This window comes from Aethalodelphis obliquidens, unplaced genomic scaffold (assembly GCF_003676395.1).
Source record: "Aethalodelphis obliquidens isolate GAN/ISIS:26980383/991018 unplaced genomic scaffold, ASM367639v1 scaffold3, whole genome shotgun sequence".
Lineage (NCBI taxonomy): Eukaryota > Metazoa > Chordata > Mammalia > Artiodactyla > Delphinidae > Aethalodelphis > Aethalodelphis obliquidens.
This window is the reverse complement of record NW_020837947.1, coordinates 47,990,350-48,008,127: the sequence shown is the minus strand read 5'-3', so window position 1 is coordinate 48,008,127 and position 17,778 is coordinate 47,990,350. Positions and strand designations below refer to the sequence as shown.

Sequence of the window (17,778 nt, the reverse complement as noted above, 5' to 3'; positions counted from 1 at the left end):
CTAAATTTGGGGGTTTATTTCCCTGTCTCTGGTTAAACCCCCCGCTTTGTAAAGAGCCTAATTACAGGGAAACCTATATTTAGGCTCTTTACAAAGAAAGGGACACAAGGGAAGGTAACCAGAATAAAAATGCCTGTGTGGTCTACAGAAACCTTAAATTTTAAATTATCAGGAGGCATTCATGATTCAAATTCGCTTCCTTTGGCAGATCCCTCCTCCCTTGGCTAGGGAGTAAGTGCAAATGAGGCTATGATCAAGAACCTCTCCTTAACTGTTAAAGATACTGCAAAAACTACTGCTAAAAAAAAAAAAAAACTACTGCTAAAGCAACAGCGGCCCAACAAAAATCTCTAGACTCTCTGGCCAGGTTGTTCCTGATAACAAGATAACCCTTGATTATCTTTTAACTGAGGAAGGAGGTATCTATGACATGGCCAAACACCACTTACTGGACTTGGATTGACACTTCTGGGAAAATTGAAACCCAGCTACAAAAGGTCACTGAACAAGCCAGTTGTCTTAAGAAAGTTACTTATTTAACAGAGTCTTTCTTTGACTTATTTGATTCTGATTGGTTTGGGTCTTGGGGACCATGGGTCTGAAGTACACTCCAGACATTAGGAATTATCCTGCTTATATAAATAACTATAGTAGTCTCCCTGGAACACTGTATTCTCTCAAAAGTTTTAAATACATGTTTCCAGCCACTACAGCAAGTAAATGATCTCCTTAGCTAAGACCAGAATGTCAGAAAAGGAACAAAGAGGGAATTCCCTGGTGGTCCAGTGGTTAGGACTCTGCACTTTCACTGCTGAGGGCCTGGGTTCAATCCCTGGTGAGGGAACTAAGATCCCACAAGCCGCAAGGCACGGCCATGGAAAAAGAAAAGTGTTAGTCTTTGCTAACTGACATTTCTAATGGTCCCTTTCCCCCTTCAGCGATCCCTTATACTAGTGCATCTGCCTATCCTGACTGACCTCTGTTGTGCCCTTCTTGATAGCTGTTTGAGTAAGAACATTTTTAAAGAATTATAACCAGCTTTTACAAATTTAGGAAAGTGTAAACCAGAGATTTTGTTTCAATCCTTCCAACTATATTATAAACACAGGAGCCTCAAATTTGCAGCTAGCACAGGATCAGACACAAAGTAGAATTCAGTAAGTTATTATATTGATTATAATTCCCTACACATTGATAAGTAAAATATAATTTCTCCATGAGTGAAAACAGAAAATGTTCCCATTGTCTCGGTCTAGCACTCAGATTATAAGAAAAAGAAGGAAAAGCTAAAAATAGCAAAAAGAACCAAAAAATCACTAAAGAACTGCTTATAATGGTGAAACATCAGAAACAACCTAAATATAAATAGGGAATTTATTTATTTTATTAAAACAATGCCTTGTTGAATTCAGGCAGACTCCTGAATCCAGTTCTTCCTGAATAAAAGAATAGCAACCCCAACTGAAGACCAAATTGGTAATCTAGAAAATTAAATAAAAGAAATCATCCAGAATGGAGATGGGAAGGAGTTGAAAATTTTGAGAATGAATTTGAGACAGGGAATATAGTGCATAAAAAGGTCAACATTTCTTAATAAGCAACCTGAAGAAGAGAACAAAAGAGGTAACAGAAGAAGAACTAAATAACAGGAGATAAAAATCGCCCTAAACCAAAGACAAAAGAAAGGGCCCACTTAAAAGATCCATAAGAAACTGGCAGGATTGGAAATGGGAAGTGAAGGCATGAAGGTAGGAGGAATGCTACTAAAGCTATTGAATACCACCTTTTAACTTTTGAAGTTGAAGTTATGTTCATAGATCATCTATTCAAAAAATAAATAATGTGTAAAAGACACAAGAAACAAAGCTAGATAAATGAAGGGAAAAAAAAAAAAAAAGACTTACACTTTCAAGACAGACTTTGGTGAAACTTTAGAATGCACGGATCAAGTGAAAACTCCTAAGAGTTCCACAGAGGAAAAAAACAAGTTTCCAGAAAGAAACTTCCAATGAGCAACAAGAAATGCCAGAAGCCATGAAGCAATAGTTTTGGGTTCTGAGAAAAAATATATTCTTAATATAGAATTCTATATTCAGCCCAACTATCAATCAAGTATGAGGACAAAAAACACTATCAGACATGCAAGAACTCAGAAAATCTACACATCCTATATGAAAAAGCTACTTAAAAAGATATCCTCAACTAACCAACAACAACAAAAAAAATCCAAGTAAAACCAACCATGGGATATAAAGAAATCTGCTGGCTGAGTATGACCCAGAAGACTTGAAAAAAGGGCAAAATAAAGAAAATCCATTGGGCATTAATACCTGGAGGACTGTTTCAAGCAGCACTTATTTGGTACACAAGCCTACATTTCCTTCTCTATGGGTCTCGATATACTAATTCATTCAGCAATAAATAATTTCATAATCATAATATTTTAAAGCTGCTGAATGGCTTCCAGTGTTCACTTTTTTAAATCAACCCATAGACAAAAAGCAATGGATAAACTAGAAAGCTATAAAAGTTATACTTTAAAAATCAGGAGATAGAGAAAAAGAACAGGAAAAAAATTTGTTACTTTCCTTAACATTCACACGAGGAAGACCACAGATAATATCTGAATTGACAAACCAAGAAAAAGAAATTTAAGTTTATAGCTTAACGTCATAAAAGTAATCACCACCAAAAAAATTTAAATAACAAAGATAAAAAATTTGAAGGTTGAGATGGGAAAACGGAAAACAGGGGATAGTGAAATCTCTCAAAATTGCTCAGCTTTTCTAATGGAAAGTCAACAGAAACTGCCTAAAGTTGATAAATCAAGACAGAATTATACGTATGCTACTTAAAGTTATAATGGTAAGCAGCAGCAAAACTTAAAACGGAAACAGTTAACACTGGTTATCTCTGAGAAGTGAAGGGGGCTTGGGAGTGGGCAGTGAGAAGGAAGTACTGTTGGAGTTTTTTAATCATGTGCAACTATTATTTGATAAATTTTTATTTATTTATTTATTTTTGGCTGCATTGGGTCTTCATTGCTGCATGCAGGCTTTCTCTAGTTGTGGCGAGCAGGGGCTACTCTTCATTGCAGTGGCTTCTCTTGTGGCGGAGCACGGGCTCTGGGAGCACAGACTTCAGCAGTTGTGGCACGACAGCTCGGTAGTTGTGGCTCGCGGGTTCTAGAGTACAGGCTCATTAGTTGTAGCGCATGGACTTAGTTGCTCTGTGGCATGTGGGCTCTTCCCGGACCAGGGATCAAACCCATGTCCCCTGCCTTGGCAGGTGGATTCTTAACCACTGCACCACCAGGGAAGTCCAATTTGATAAATATTAATAGCATAAAAATAAAAATATTTCCACTTTGATACAAATTATAAAGATGAAAAGATTGCTGAGAACTTAGTTAATAGAACTTTGGATTTCTAAATTACACAAGCTCAAATTACATATAAATTTCCAGAAGAAAGGAAGGTCACAAACAGTTTTATAATTTGCACCAAAATCCAAAACAATAGGATTCACTCAGGTTTAAGTCACTCTTAAAATGCAAATATAATTAGGGACTTCCCTGGTGGCACAGTGGTTAAGAATCCACCTGCCAATAAGCAAATAAGCCCATGTGCCACAACTACTGAGCCTGTGCTCTAAAACCCACGAGCTACAACTACTAAGCCCGCATGTCACAACTGAAGCCTGCATGCCTAGAGCTCATGCTCTGCAACAAGAGAAGTCACCGCAGTGTGAAGCCCACGCATCACAAAGAAGAGTAGCCCCCGCTCGCTGCAACTAGAGAAAGCCTGCACACAGCAACAAAGACCCAATGCAGCCAAAAATAAGTTACTTACTTAATTTTTTTTTAATGCAAATATAATTGTAAAAGGGAAAGGGAAAAAGGAAACTAACTTTTGTAAAAAGCAACAATAGTTTGTGCCTCAAACTGCTTAGGTCTCTCACCAATGAGCTTATTTAAAATCATAACTAAAATAACTTTTCTACAGAAAGATGCAAGTAACCCACCTATGAGGTGAAAGTTTTACCTTATTTTTCCAGCAGCCATAGACTTACCTTTCTGTCCAAATGTAAATATCTATAGATATCTGCAAAAGTTTGCCATGACAGGACTTTGGTCTGTGATCACAGAACAAAACAAAGTTAGCTGGCCTACCTGGTAATTAAATCCATATGCTGATCACGTTCATCTTAGTAACTGAGATCAACCACAAAGTCTCACTGAAATAATATTTTTAAACAGAAAATATACAAGTTCAAAGCCTCTGTAAGGAGGGTATATTTTTCCTTTAGAAAGGCTGACTCAATTAGAAATTAAAAGTATTTTATAAGGACATAAATTATTTGAGGACTTTACAGGTTATTTCTCTTTGATCCATCACCCACTTCTGTATAAGAACTCACACCCTCAATAAAAAACTACTGCTGCACACTTGTATCTTGAATTACATCCTGTCCTCTCTCTCGAGATTCTTTTATCCTGCACAATGCATGCTCAAAATGGCTATTACAGGAAGTGTTGGACTATCAGCTATTTATAAATGGACAAAAACCTTTAAATAGCTCTGTTAGCTACCTCTTTATGGTTCTAGACCTTAAAAACTACCTGTTTTCAAAGACATAGTCATGCTGGTAATTCAAAATGTTCAAAGTGTCCTTTTATTTTGGAATCCAAAGCTGCACTAAATTATATAGTCACAATATCACAAGATAACAAACAAGCTGATCTTTAAAAACACATTAGTCGAATACTCTTAGTCTAATCATTTACCACCAAGAAAATTCCAAATTGCAATATATTGCCTTCAAGCCTTCTATATTGATGTCTAACCCACACTACACTACTTCAGAATTTTGCAGAAGACACAATTTAACACCACATATTAACTTTTTATCCAGTATATCCAGTTCAAAAATATAGTACACAAAAGTAAAAATTCTTAATTCATCAATATTGATATCCACTGTACTGAAAAAGAAAACCCTTTCCATTGATCTACTTTTTTCCTATCTAAAACTGACATGTCTTTCCCATGCTGCTAAAACAGTAACTTGCATTTCCTATGCAAACTAATAATTTAGAACTCATTTTGTATGTATTAATAATTATTATTTTTAAAGTCTTAACATTTCTCTTCCTTATTCTCAGCCCTCCTGTCTCCAGTCTTTAGAGATTTATATCGGGTACATCACCATATTTGCAGATCATTTCAAGGCATTACTTCCAAAAGTAAGCAGCTTTTAGAAACTTAACTTACAGGGATACTAATATGCACAAAATACTGTACCTACTAAGGATATTCACCACAGTGTACTTGCAAAAGACTGGAGACAGCCTAAATGTCCATCAAGAGGGATAGTTAAATGTATGTAAGTACAATGTAATATAATGAAACTATTATAAGGAACTAGGCATCACTGTACATAAGATATGTAATGATCTTCAAGGTTATATACAAGGTTAAAAAATATACAGCAGGAACAGTACAGCACACTACGATTTATCATTAAACACACACACCTCCGAGAAAATCTCTCTAAAAAGGAAAACCAAGAATGGTTGCCTCTAGAAAGGGAAAAGGGTGACTGGGAAAGGGAAGGCTTACAGTATGTTGTATAATCTTTTTTTGTTGTTTTTTTTTTTGCCATTGAAGAATTTATTGAAGCATCAGAATACTCGGAACAAACACATTGAATGTATCACAAATTACAGATTTGGCAAAACATGGAGGGTGGCAACCAGATTATATAAGCTTTTTTATGCACACACATTTACTACTTACTAAACACATATGCTCTTTTTGTAAAATGAAATACTTTTTTTTGAATAGTAATCAAATATCCTTGATAGATTCCATTCACAAATTGACAGCTTTTCAGTTCAAGTATTAGTTTGCTTTATCAAACTACTTCAGCCTCAAATTTTCTATTACTTGAAAGAAAAAATACAAACTTTCCTATTTCATTTGTCCACACCATCAGTTATACGTTTTTATTAAAAGGTCACTTCATGGATTTACGAATTGTGTTGCTAAGCCGCTTGTTCCAAAAAACTCTAAACCTGAGAAGTCCAATATCACAGCTACTAGCCAGTTTCTCGGTCACACTAACTGCATTTCTTGAGCCACACGTGGCTAGTGGCTGCCATACTGGACAGCACAGATGCATTTTCATCATTGCAGAAAGTCCTACTGGACATCACTGCACTAGACTAAGGGCTGGCAAACTAAAGCCTGTGAACCAAATACAGCCCACCACCTTTTTTTTTTTTTTCCTCCTGGAACACATTCTAATTTGTATTCATTTATACATTGTCTGTGGATACTTTGGCACTACTATGACAGATTCAAGTAATTGTGACATAGATGGTAGGTATGGCCCACAAAACCTGAAATATTTCGTTTCTGCCTCTTTACAGAAAAAGTTTGTCAGCCAGTGCTCTAGACAATCAGATTTCATTGAAAAGAACATTCCCCTGGGCTCCAAAAACAAAGTTCTGAAGGCTTGCAGTGCATAAAGAACCAATTAAACAAGCTGATGTCCACTTGATTTACTAAGTGATAAAAGTATTTAGGTTTTTTTAACATGAATCCATAATACCAGAAAATTTCCTAAAATATGTTTGAATGCTGACGTTTTCTAAGCATCTCTATAACATCGCTAGTAAAGCACAGAAGACAGATTACTACAGTCTAGCAATTTTAGAAGAACTGGCCTAAGAAGAAAAAAAGTGCTTAATAATTCAAAAAATTACCCATGTTACTTATCAAACTATTACAAGAAGTGTATCAACTGTCTTGAAAAGCAGCACATTATTTCTTACAGAAAAAATTACACTAGACCTAGTTAATGTTACATAAATATTTACATTGAACTGCTTATCTCATGTAGCATCCCCATATTTCAGGCTTTCAAAACAATTACTGAAAACACCAGTTAAGTATGTTTACCAGAACAAATATACGTATGTTTTCCAATTTAGGGCATTTTTTTTTAATTCAATACAATTTTTGAGTGTGCTTACATACCCAACCCTGTACAAGTTGCTGGAAACAGGATGATGATGATCCATTTGTAGTTAATAGTTTATGGAGCAGACTAGTATCACAGTGATATTATACACATAAGAACAAGAGGGGCAGAAGCACAGATAATGAGTACACTGGGTAACTAAGGGAAGACTTCTAGAAGAAAAGCTATTTGAATTGGGTATTGAAGTGGGAGCAGGACTTTCCCAGGTTTGTGGGAGGGGGAAGGAAGAAAGGAATGGCAGAGCAACACCATTCTGGTTTGAGTGCATAAAAAGAAAATGAGACATGAAAAGGACTTAGCAAATCCTAGGGAAAAAATGAGCAGTTGAATGCTACAGAAGCATATGGCTTGAACACACTGGGAAAAAAGGAGGGAGGTGGTGGCAGGCGTAAAGGCTGTAAAGACTAAAGACTTTAAGATCCAAATGCAAATGGCTTTACACGCCAAACTAGGGAATTAAGATCTGATGTAACCGTATGAGCCACAGAGAATATACAGCTTTACAAGAAGAGATATGACATGATTGATTTTATTTTGTTAACACTGGCAGCAACTTGGATCTTGGACTACAGTGAGGGAAGACTAATGGTAGAGACCAATTCGGCTATTACGCAAATCAGAGATGATGGCCAAAAGTAATGAGACTGAAGATGAAGAGAAACCAGATAAAGAGAAGCAACTGCATGTGGTAGAATCTCCAGGCCTGAACTCCTATGTTTTTAAAATGCCCCTGATATGTGATACTTTCCCTTTTCCATATTTTTCAGTACAGATATGGTACCCTTTGCATGGAAGAAGTTTATACAATAAGATTGTCAAAAGTGGAAGCAATGTGGTCTTTTTTGTTTTTTCTCCCAAGGTATTAGGAGGGAAAACACATTAGGAAATACAAGAGCTCAAGAGTCAAGAGATCTGGATTACAGGCTTGTCTTTGCCAAGACTATGGGCATGACAACCTCTAAAAGCTCTGGTTTTCTAATTTGTAAAAAGAAGAAATTAGACTAGATGATATGAAACTCTTGAAAGCTCTAAAATACTCTAATACTCTAAAATACTCTAAAGCTCTAAAATATGATCACAGTGATACATCTTTAATCTTTGGGAGGTCTCCAAAAAAATGCAAATACAATTATCTATTTTAACTACGAACAAAATGTGAAAAACCCGTTAAAAACATACTACACTTATTGTGAAGGATTCATGACAGACATTAAAACATGTAGTTACCAACTACTTCTCATCTGAAACCCTAAGGCAAAACTGAAACTCAGTAAGGTAACTCTGTCAGCCATTTCACTTTCAATTACTATATTTCAAAATAACTCCAAAAAGCAGCATTCTTTTATTGGAGTGGTTCAAAAGACTAAATGAATGTCTGCAAAGTTGAATGGTAGTATTGTTGGGTACAACAGTTTTCAGACATAACACTAGTCTATGGAATCATGTTTGCCTGAACCTCTTATTCACAAAAGAACTTTTTAACAATATTCCTTTATCAATCAAAATAAGAAGTGTTTCAAACTTGATAAATATGGTCTTGAGATTTGTAACCATACTGTTACGTGACTTTTTCCTAATGTTGAAAACTGTATTACAAATTCTTGCTCATAAAAAGTCTAGAAATATTCTAAACTGGTTTCTCTTCAAGAATAACTTCTAAGCCTGATTTTTTATTTAAAAAAAAAGGATAGCTGGGTCAAAAGACCCCCTTCCTTCAAAACAAAAAGATGGAACAAATAACATTGCTATTAAAGGTGAAAAACCCAGATGTAAATCTTGCATTTCCAGTCCATTATAAATTTATGTAGCATAATTAATACAGCCTAAGTTAAAGTCATATTTCAAGGGAAACAATATTCTAAGGTTCTGTGAACTCTAGTATTAAACTATAAGCAGAGGCTTTTCTAATGATGTTTTATGTTACATTACTTCTTCCAGTGTTTCTTCTAGAGACCTGAACAATTTTGGGATTATATGCTACATTACATACACCAGAATAGTTCCTCTTTAAGGTACTCACGTGATTTCTCTCTTGCTCCCTAAAATAGCATTATACATCTGAGTTAACCAAAATAAATTCTGGAAAGAGCTATACTGTAATTTACTATGATCTGAGTGTAAAATTCTTTACTATGCGAATCTGTATCCGTTTAGAACCATTACTAAAAACTTTCTGTTCTTTCAAATCACCGGTATCAATGAACATAAAACTAATCCTGCTACCAACCCACAAGAGACGTGGGTGTTTACTATAAAGCCTTAAATCTCAACTAGACTCTTGGTCCAAGAAAAAAAAACTTTATACTGATTTTTCTTACATGTAATTTAGTGATTTAAAGTAATGCTTTCAGATCCTTAAAGTTTTTTTTAAAAGCATATATTTTGAAGATATACAAACTGATCTTACTCTACTAAAGAAGCTTTATTAATTCTAATTAAACAAATTTCACTCAAGAAGGAAGTGTATTCAAATCAAGAATTTTATTAGAGGGGAAAATATTCAAAGAACAAATATAAGCGGGAATTAAATTATCTGTTCTTTGTTGTAGCCCGTGCTATCCAAATACAATTCAGAAGCAGAATTTAGCTTTTCTTAAAAGCTGCTTGCTAAAAAAAAAACAAAAAAAAACTTTTTTTAGAAACAAAATTAAAATACATTTTTAAAATTCCAGTCCAAATATATTACAAAGTTAGCATGAGGAGTATGAAAAACACCGCCTCTGATTTGTTTTGTAATGCCAGTGCCGAAATAGGAAAGCTAGATGTGCTTTCCCCAAATATATCTGATAAGATTCCCACAGGAACACCAATATAACAAGTAAAGTGGATATTCCAAAGACAAAACACAAGTTAATTATAGTACTTCACATTCCAAGACACTCATCCAAGGACACCTGGCAATTAACTAAGGAATTACGAGAAAAGTTTACAAACAACTGAGTACTATGGGGTCCGTTCACTTACAAGAGAAAAAATTATTTGTAATAATAATAATCCTTTACACTTGTAAAGTACCTTGTAGTTTTCACCATGCGCGCGCACGCGCGCGCGCACACATACACAAACCCCCCTACCTACTTTGGTCCTAGAGTTCATCAATCAACCCAGAGAGTGTGCAGAACGATAAGCAGCACTTCAGGTCTTACTAATATCACTGTGGCTGATATTCAATTCATTCAGAAATGTTTCGCTATGATGCTAAAAACTCATCCACATAGTTTGATCGTCTTTAAAGTTTAAGCGGGATACGCAGATGTTCCCAGGCTCCCTAACGCTGGGGAAGGGGAACTCCTGCCAGGATGGGCCCTGAGGTGACGAATGGTTTTAACCCATCCTTCGCAGGCAGAGAACTGGTTCCACCTGTCCTGGAGTACGAGCCGTGTGCCCTCCAGTACGAAGGATAGGCATTCTCAATACAACGTCCAACTCTCCTTCTCCTATGAGAACAATCAGTAAGGGCTTCCTAAGGGGTTCCTACAATTCTCCCTCAACTCCCAGGAAGACAAAGGTTCAGACCCACTGTGTTACTCGAATTCCGTTCTGGATAATCTAGGTGCCCCATAAACCTCAGCACGCAGTCATTTGGCAGAGGATGGAGGGGAGGACCTAAGAATACCCAAGGTGCGGGGAAAGGAGCTACCAGAGCAAACTCTGAAGTTCTGCGAGCAAAACGCGGTTAATCTCTCAGAAGGTCCTACATTCGAGGGAAGGTGCGGAACTGAACACGTGAGAAATCGAAATCGGAGGCAGGCGAAGCGGCGTGGAGAAGTGGCCGGGTATACGACTGGGACTGAGAGACTGCGCGGAGGGGCCATCGGGTTGGCTGGCCCCAAGGGCGAAGGTGCCCAACAGCTCAGATCCGTGAGGCTGGCGAGGACCCAGACGCACGGCCGGCCGACGGACTCCTCGGCTAGGTTTCAAACCGCCGCCCCCGGAAGGCGCTCAGCCGATTGGAAGTTCCACCACGACCGTCACCAGCCCAAGGCCGGAGCGGCAACTCCTCGGCAGAGCTCTCCCAGCCCTCCGCGTCTCCCCTGGAGACCAGACACCCACAAACTCCACCTCCCACCGAGGTCCCAACTCGAGTCCCGCCGCCAGCTCCATGCACGCAGAGGGCGCCCCGCAGGACCGGACCTACGCCCCCCGACCGGGCTGCGCCGCGGGAGTTCAAGGGGTGCGACGGGGCCGCGCGGGGGGCGAGCAGAACCCACGTCCCTCAGAGTCTGCCCCGGGACGCGGCCCCGCGACCACCTCCGCCTCGCCCCCCGGGCACGGCCCGACCCGGCTCCGACCCACCCATCCCGCGCGGTCGCGGGCAGAGCTAGGACCCGAGCAAGCCTACTCCCCCCCGCCCCTGCTCTTACCCATCTTTTCGCCTCGCCTTGTAGACGTGCCCGTAGGTGCCGCGTCCCACTTTGCACCCTTCGTACTCAAACAAATCCTCCACCCGCTCCCGCTCCGCCGCCAGCTTCGCCTTGAAATCATAATCCATTGTCTGCTTTCCCCATAGAGGCACCGGAACGCGGGGGCCGCCGCCGCTCAGTCCCTCCTCCTCCTCCCCCCGCGACCGCCGCTCCACTTCTCGGGCCACCTCTCGGGCGCGCGCGCGCGCGCCGCCCGCCGCCCTGCAATCCGCCTTCAGCAAGGGACTCCTCGGCGGCCGCGGCAACCACCTCCTCCACCTCCTCCTCCTCCTCCGCGGCAGCGGCGGCGGCAGCTCCCGCAGGAACCCCCAGTCCCGCCTCCCCCCTTCATTTCCTTGTTTTGGAACCTGGTGGGCCGCGCCGCGGCTTCCTCGAGCTCATTAACGAACCAGCCCGCCCGCCCGAGATCGCGGAGACTTCTGGGAAATGTAGTTCCTCGGGTCTCAAGAATGGCTTGAGTTTTGCGGCTGAAGGAAATACAACTCCCAGGCTGCCGTGGGCCACTACAGCCCCACCTTCACAAGGCGTGCACGCCTGCGCACTGAGACCGCCCCCCCTCAGGTAGCGTTGGACTACCACCAGTTCTTGTTAAGGTAGAAAGTGCAAAGTTGTGGTGTGCTTTCTGCGAGTTTGTGGGAGCTGGTGGAAAGAAGGCGCTTGTTCTGGTGCAAGGAAGGTACTCTATTATAATTGCCCCCGTGCGAGAAGGAGAGTGGAAAGTGTTTAACAAGTGCCTTGCCCAGGAGCTTGCTCCAGTGGTTTACGAGGGAAGGACTGTGGTTAGGGCAGTTGTACTGAAGATTGTTGTTTGTTTTTTTGTAGCAATTGTCCCGCCTCTTACCCCGCCCCCATCCAGCCGCTCATTGGCGGAGAAGAGAGAATGACGTCCTCGTTGGTGCGTGGGTATCCCCAGGCTTTGGCTTCTTTCCGACTCTTGATTGGTAATTGGATGTGCTAGGTTCTTCCTGATAGGATAATCTTTTTTCTTTACGATGCAAAAACCGTATTTCAAAAGCTGAACATTCAGCGGTTTCCTACTTCTAGCATCGGCCAGAGAACATGTAACTTCTGCGCCCTAGTCAGCCAATCATCCTTTTCTTGGCGCTCTAGTGATGGTCTCCTCTTACCATATGTGATTCCCACAGCCAAGCTTTTGGCCATCTGTCTAAGGACAATTAAGGTGCCTGCGGAACGCAGCGTTTTGAAAACAATCATTTGGGTTGGATTGTAAAGGGATTTTTACGGTTTATGCATAATGGTGTCGTTGTCCTAGAATGTTTAAGAAAGTCTCCTTTATCAAGGTGAACGTTGATTCATTATTGCATGCATAAAACGTAGCAAATGTTTGGAATGCAATCTTAAACATGGTTGGTGCTAGGATGGGACTTACACACCACATTCAGTGGGAGCATAGAGCAGGAAATAGTCAATTCTACCTGAAGTGGTAAGGAAAGTTAATAGTAGTGACTCGCCTGCTAGGTTTTGGAAGAAACCTGGAAAACTAGAGAGAGGCGTGGGGGTGGGGTGGGGGGAATTGTTTACTTACTACAACAATGTTTCCTGGGAAACTTCCTCAGATCTTGAAGTAAATCATGAAGTATCTGAGTTTCTGTTATTTCCAAGCACTATGATAAGTGCTGGAGATACCAGATGAAAATTGGTCTTTTCCATCAGGGACTAAAATGTATTGAAAAAATAAACATGCAAACAAATTAAAAACTATGTGAGTACAAAGAGCAATAGTAGAATAGGAGGACTTCCAGAAGTCAGGGTAGGCATCATTAAGGGGGTAGTTTTCAGCCAAAATTTAAATAGTCTTATTTGAAGGACAAGTGGGGAAGTAGCAAAGAATTATTTCTGGCAGAATGGCATGTGTATATATCATTGACAGAACCTGATATATTCTGACAAATGCAAATAGCTTGAACATTACAGATTAAGACAGGAAAAGATGATGGCTAAGAAGAGACTGGAGAGATAAGCAGAGGTCAGAATATGAAGACCTATATATGTCAAGCAGAAGCTTTAGATTTCCTCATTCTATAGGCAATAAAAAACCGTTGAAGACTTTTGAGCCAAGAAGTAATCAATATTGTGTATTCAAAAAAAATACTTCTGGACTTCCCTGGTGGCACAGTGGTTAACAATCCGCCCGTCAATGCAGGGGACGCGGGTTCAATCCCTGGTCCAGGAAGATACCACATGCCGCGGAGCAACTAAGCATGTGTGCCACGACTACTGAGCATGCATGCCACAACTATGAAGCCTGCGCACCTAGAGCCCGTGCTCTGCAACAAGAGAAGCCACCGCAGTGAGAAGCCTGCGCACCACAAGGAAGAGTAGTCCCCGCTCGCCGCAACTAGAGAAAGCCCGCGCACCCCAACGAAGAGCGATGCAGCCAAAAATAAATAGAATTAAATCTTTAAAAAAAAAAAAAAAGAGTTTGACCACACCGTTGTTACCAAGGATGGGGGAAACAGACATTCTCCTGCATTGCCAGTGGAAGTATATATTCACAAAATATGTACCAATGCATACATTAGATTTTGGTTTGGCAATATCTATCAAAATTACATAACAGTATCCTACAATTATACTCCTTGTGGCAGATGCTCTGATACACACCCCTTCAGGACTAAAGGATGTACTATTCCCCCAAGCTGCTGGGAGTGCTGCCGCAGCCTTCAGCTCTCAGCCCTCTTCAGGAATTGCCTTGTCTAAAGAGCCACCTCATCTCACCTCACCTCACCATTTTCCTAAAACACCCTACATCCAATGACTGATTAATGCAGGGATATAAAGGCCCAGACCTCTCACCCCACTTCAGGACAACCCTGATCCTATCTTCAGAACTCCCTATTGGGCTGACTCAGGCCGTCACTGAGAATGCATTGCAGACCAACTTCTCAATCTCCCCATTCCTGCTTTCTTCCTTTTCCTTCCACGAGATTGATCCCATCAACATTCTGTAATAAACTGATTACATGTTAATCTCCATATCAAGGTCTGCTTCCCCAGGAGCCCAGTTTGTGGAATTCCCCATGTGTGCAATATGATACAACTTAAGGTTATTCATTGAGCATTGTTTCTACTAGGAAAGGACTGGGAAACAACAAAAGTGTTCATTAGAAAAGGACTGGATAAATAAATTATGGCACATGCACCAATGGATTATTATGCAGCCCTAAAAATAATTCACAAGCTATGAAATATGCCTCTCAAATCTCCTCCTTGCAAGAAAGCCCCAGTTGCTAAGCTCTGGATCTACCACTGCATTTGCAATGAGGCCACAGTCCCCAACGGTTGCTCCTAGCCTATGACTGACCGTAGCAGGATACTATGCTGGGAGTGCTGCATAGGCAGGTCCATTCCTGCAAGATGCGGAGTTCCTCTGACAGGTGAGTTGAGCTTAAGGACTCCCCAGGCATAAGCCTGTCTGACACTTCCTTTGAACTCTGTTGCAGTCTGAGTCACTGCCTACCCAACCCTCCTTCCTTCCCTCTCTCCTTCACAGGGGCAGATTAGCCTCACGATCTGACAGCTCCTTCAGCTCCCCACCCCCCCACCCCACCCCCGTTCTCTTCCTCACAGGCATTTCCTCCAATAAGTGTCTTACAGGTCTAATCCCATCTTGGCATCTACTTTTCAGAAGACCTGATCAATGAGGAAATTGTTTAGGTATTGAAATGGAAAGACCTCCAAGATATCAATATATTTTTAAGTGAAAAAAAAAGCAAGAATCAGGAGAGTGTCCATAATATGCTAACATTTTTATACAAAAGAAAAAATACATACTTTCTTGTGTATGCATGACTTATCTGTAAAAGGACCACAAGAAACTGTTTGCTCAGGGAAGGAAAACTGTGCTTGAGAATCAGAGGTAGGAGGGAGAATTTGTACTGTATACCTTTCTGAATTCTGATCCATGAAATACTGCCTTTTCAAAAGGTAAGTAAATAAAATTTAAATGAAAAAAAGTAGAAACTTGGCTAAAAAGGAAGGAGAAAGATAGATAGGATTGTAGCTACCATGGTCAAGGGAGGTTCAGAGTTTTGTTATTAGTTTGTGTTTAATAAGGGGAAGGAACTTTTCATATATATATTTTTATTGGAATATATTTGCTTTACAGTGTTGTGTTAGTTTCTGCTGTACAGCAAAGTGAATCAGCTATATGTATACATATATCCCCTCTTTTATGGATTTCCTTCCCATATAGGTCACAACAGAGCATTGAGGAGAGTTCCCTGTGCTATACAGTCAGTTCTCATTAGTTATCTATTTTATACATAGTAGTGTATATATATCAATCCCAATCTCCCAATCCATACCACCCCCCTTCCCCCCTTGGTATCCATACATTTGTTCTCTACATCTGTGTCTCTATTTCCACTTTGCAAATAAGTTCATCTATACCATTTTTCTAGATTCCACATATAAGCGTTAATATACGATATTTGTTTTTCTCTTTCTGACTTACTTCACTCTGTGTAACAGTCTCTAGGTCCATCCACATCTCTGCAAATGGCACAATTTCGTTCCTTTTTATGGCTGAATAATATTCCATTGTATATATTTACCACATCTTCTTTATCCATTCCTCTGTTGATGGACATTAAGGTTGCTTCCACGTCCTGGCTATTGTAAATAGCTGCAATGAACATTGTGGTGCATGTGTCTTTTTGAATTATGGTTTTCTCCAGGTATATGCCCAGGAGTGGGATTGCTGGATCATATGGTAGTTCTCTTTTTAGTTTTTTAAGGAATCTCCATACTGTTCTCCATAGTGGCTGTATCAATTTACATTCCCACCAACAGTGCAAGAGGGTTCCCTTTTCTCCACACCCTCTCCAGCATTTATTGTTTGTAGATTTTTTGATGATGGCCATTCTGACCAGTGAGGTGATACTCATTATAGGAACTTTTCATATATTGAAGGAAAAGAGCTGGTGGAAAAAGAAAAGGTGAAACCAATACTCTTCAGTACGGGGTTCAATAAATTACATGAGATATTGAACACTTTGTTAAAAATAGGCTTTGCGTTAGATGATTTTGCCCAACTCTAGGCAAATGTAAGTGTTCTGAGCATATTTAAGGTAGGCCAGGCTAAGCTATGATGTTCAGTAGGATAGGGGTATTAAACACATTTTCAACTTAACAATATTTTCCATTTAACGATGGGCTTAATGGGACATAACCCCATCGTAAATCAAGGAAGATCCGTAATAACTTTTCATTTCTATATGACATGGGAAGCATGATCAAATGCAGAGAAAAAAAGCGGTGGCAGTAAGGGCAGGGGGCTTGAAGAAGGAATGATGATTTTGGCAAGTAAGTGGAGTGAGAATGAGAGCTAACATTTACTGAATCCTAGGCATTTTATATAAGCTAGCTAAATATATAATCCTTACAACCACCATGGGAGGAAGGTATGCATTATCTCCATTTTACAGATAAAAATACTGAGGCTCCAGGAGGATAGTTTGTGTAGTCAGTCAATGATAGGATTTAATCCCCAGTCTCTAAGACAATAGAGAACAAAGACTGCACTGCCAAATATCAGTGTCATTTATCAAGATCAAAGTATCCCAATGAGACATTTATCCTTTTGTCACACTCTATTTTATATGTTAAAATTACTGCCTCTGCTTTTTTTTCTTCATATTTGGTTGATATCAGTCACTAGTTCCCCTTTCTCAGTGCATGGAAGAGTCATAGAGCTTATGAAATACAGAAAATTTATAGTTGCCACTGCCACTGAGATGTTCATTGTCTCAGTATGTATAAGAGGCCTTCCTTGCCTTTGCTCTTTCCACTCAACCAGCAACAGTTCTCTGGCCAATCAGATTTTACATGTAAATACCTGTTATGCTTCTGGGAGGCATATTCATTTTACTTAAACATTGGTTTAAAGTCTGAGAACAAAGCTCCTTTTAATAAGGATGGTCTAAGCTTAAAGGCTGTTGGAGAAACAGATTCTGGTCTCTTCAGTACAGAGTCAATGTCAGGGAAGCTGAAGAAGAGGAATGGGAGGCAATGGAATTAAGAATCAGACCTCTCTCCCTACTGGATGAGGATGCAGGCCAGACTAAGGGAGGGATACCCACCTGCTGCTGATAGGGTGTAGGAAGAGGTTGATGCCTGTGTCAGTTTCCTAGCGCTGTTGTAACAAATTACCATAAACTGAGTGTCTTAAAACAAAAGAAATTTATTCTCTCACAGTTCTGGAGCCCAGAAGTCTGAAATCAAGATGTACAGAGGGTTGGTTCCTTCTACGGGCCCAAAGGGAAAATGTGTTCCATGCCTCTCC

At 40.1% G+C, this 17,778-nt stretch overlaps 1 protein-coding gene across 3 annotated transcripts in view; it reads right to left on the bottom strand.

Annotated features, from left to right (window-relative positions):
- Positions 1 to 11,706, bottom strand: part of CDK19 (cyclin dependent kinase 19) — a 179,577-nt gene extending 167,871 nt beyond the window's left edge. For 2 of the 3 annotated variants that reach the window (XM_027088689.1, XM_027088703.1), the window contains exon 1: positions 11,412 to 11,501. In XM_027088689.1, coding sequence (XP_026944490.1) covers positions 11,412 to 11,415 — 4 coding nt within the window. In that variant the 5' untranslated portion in view covers positions 11,416 to 11,501. Of the gene's footprint in view, positions 1 to 11,411 lie in introns of all 3 variants that reach the window. The other variant, XM_027088697.1, reaches the window with a different exon arrangement.
- Between the last annotated feature and the right edge of the window lie 6,072 nt (positions 11,707 to 17,778).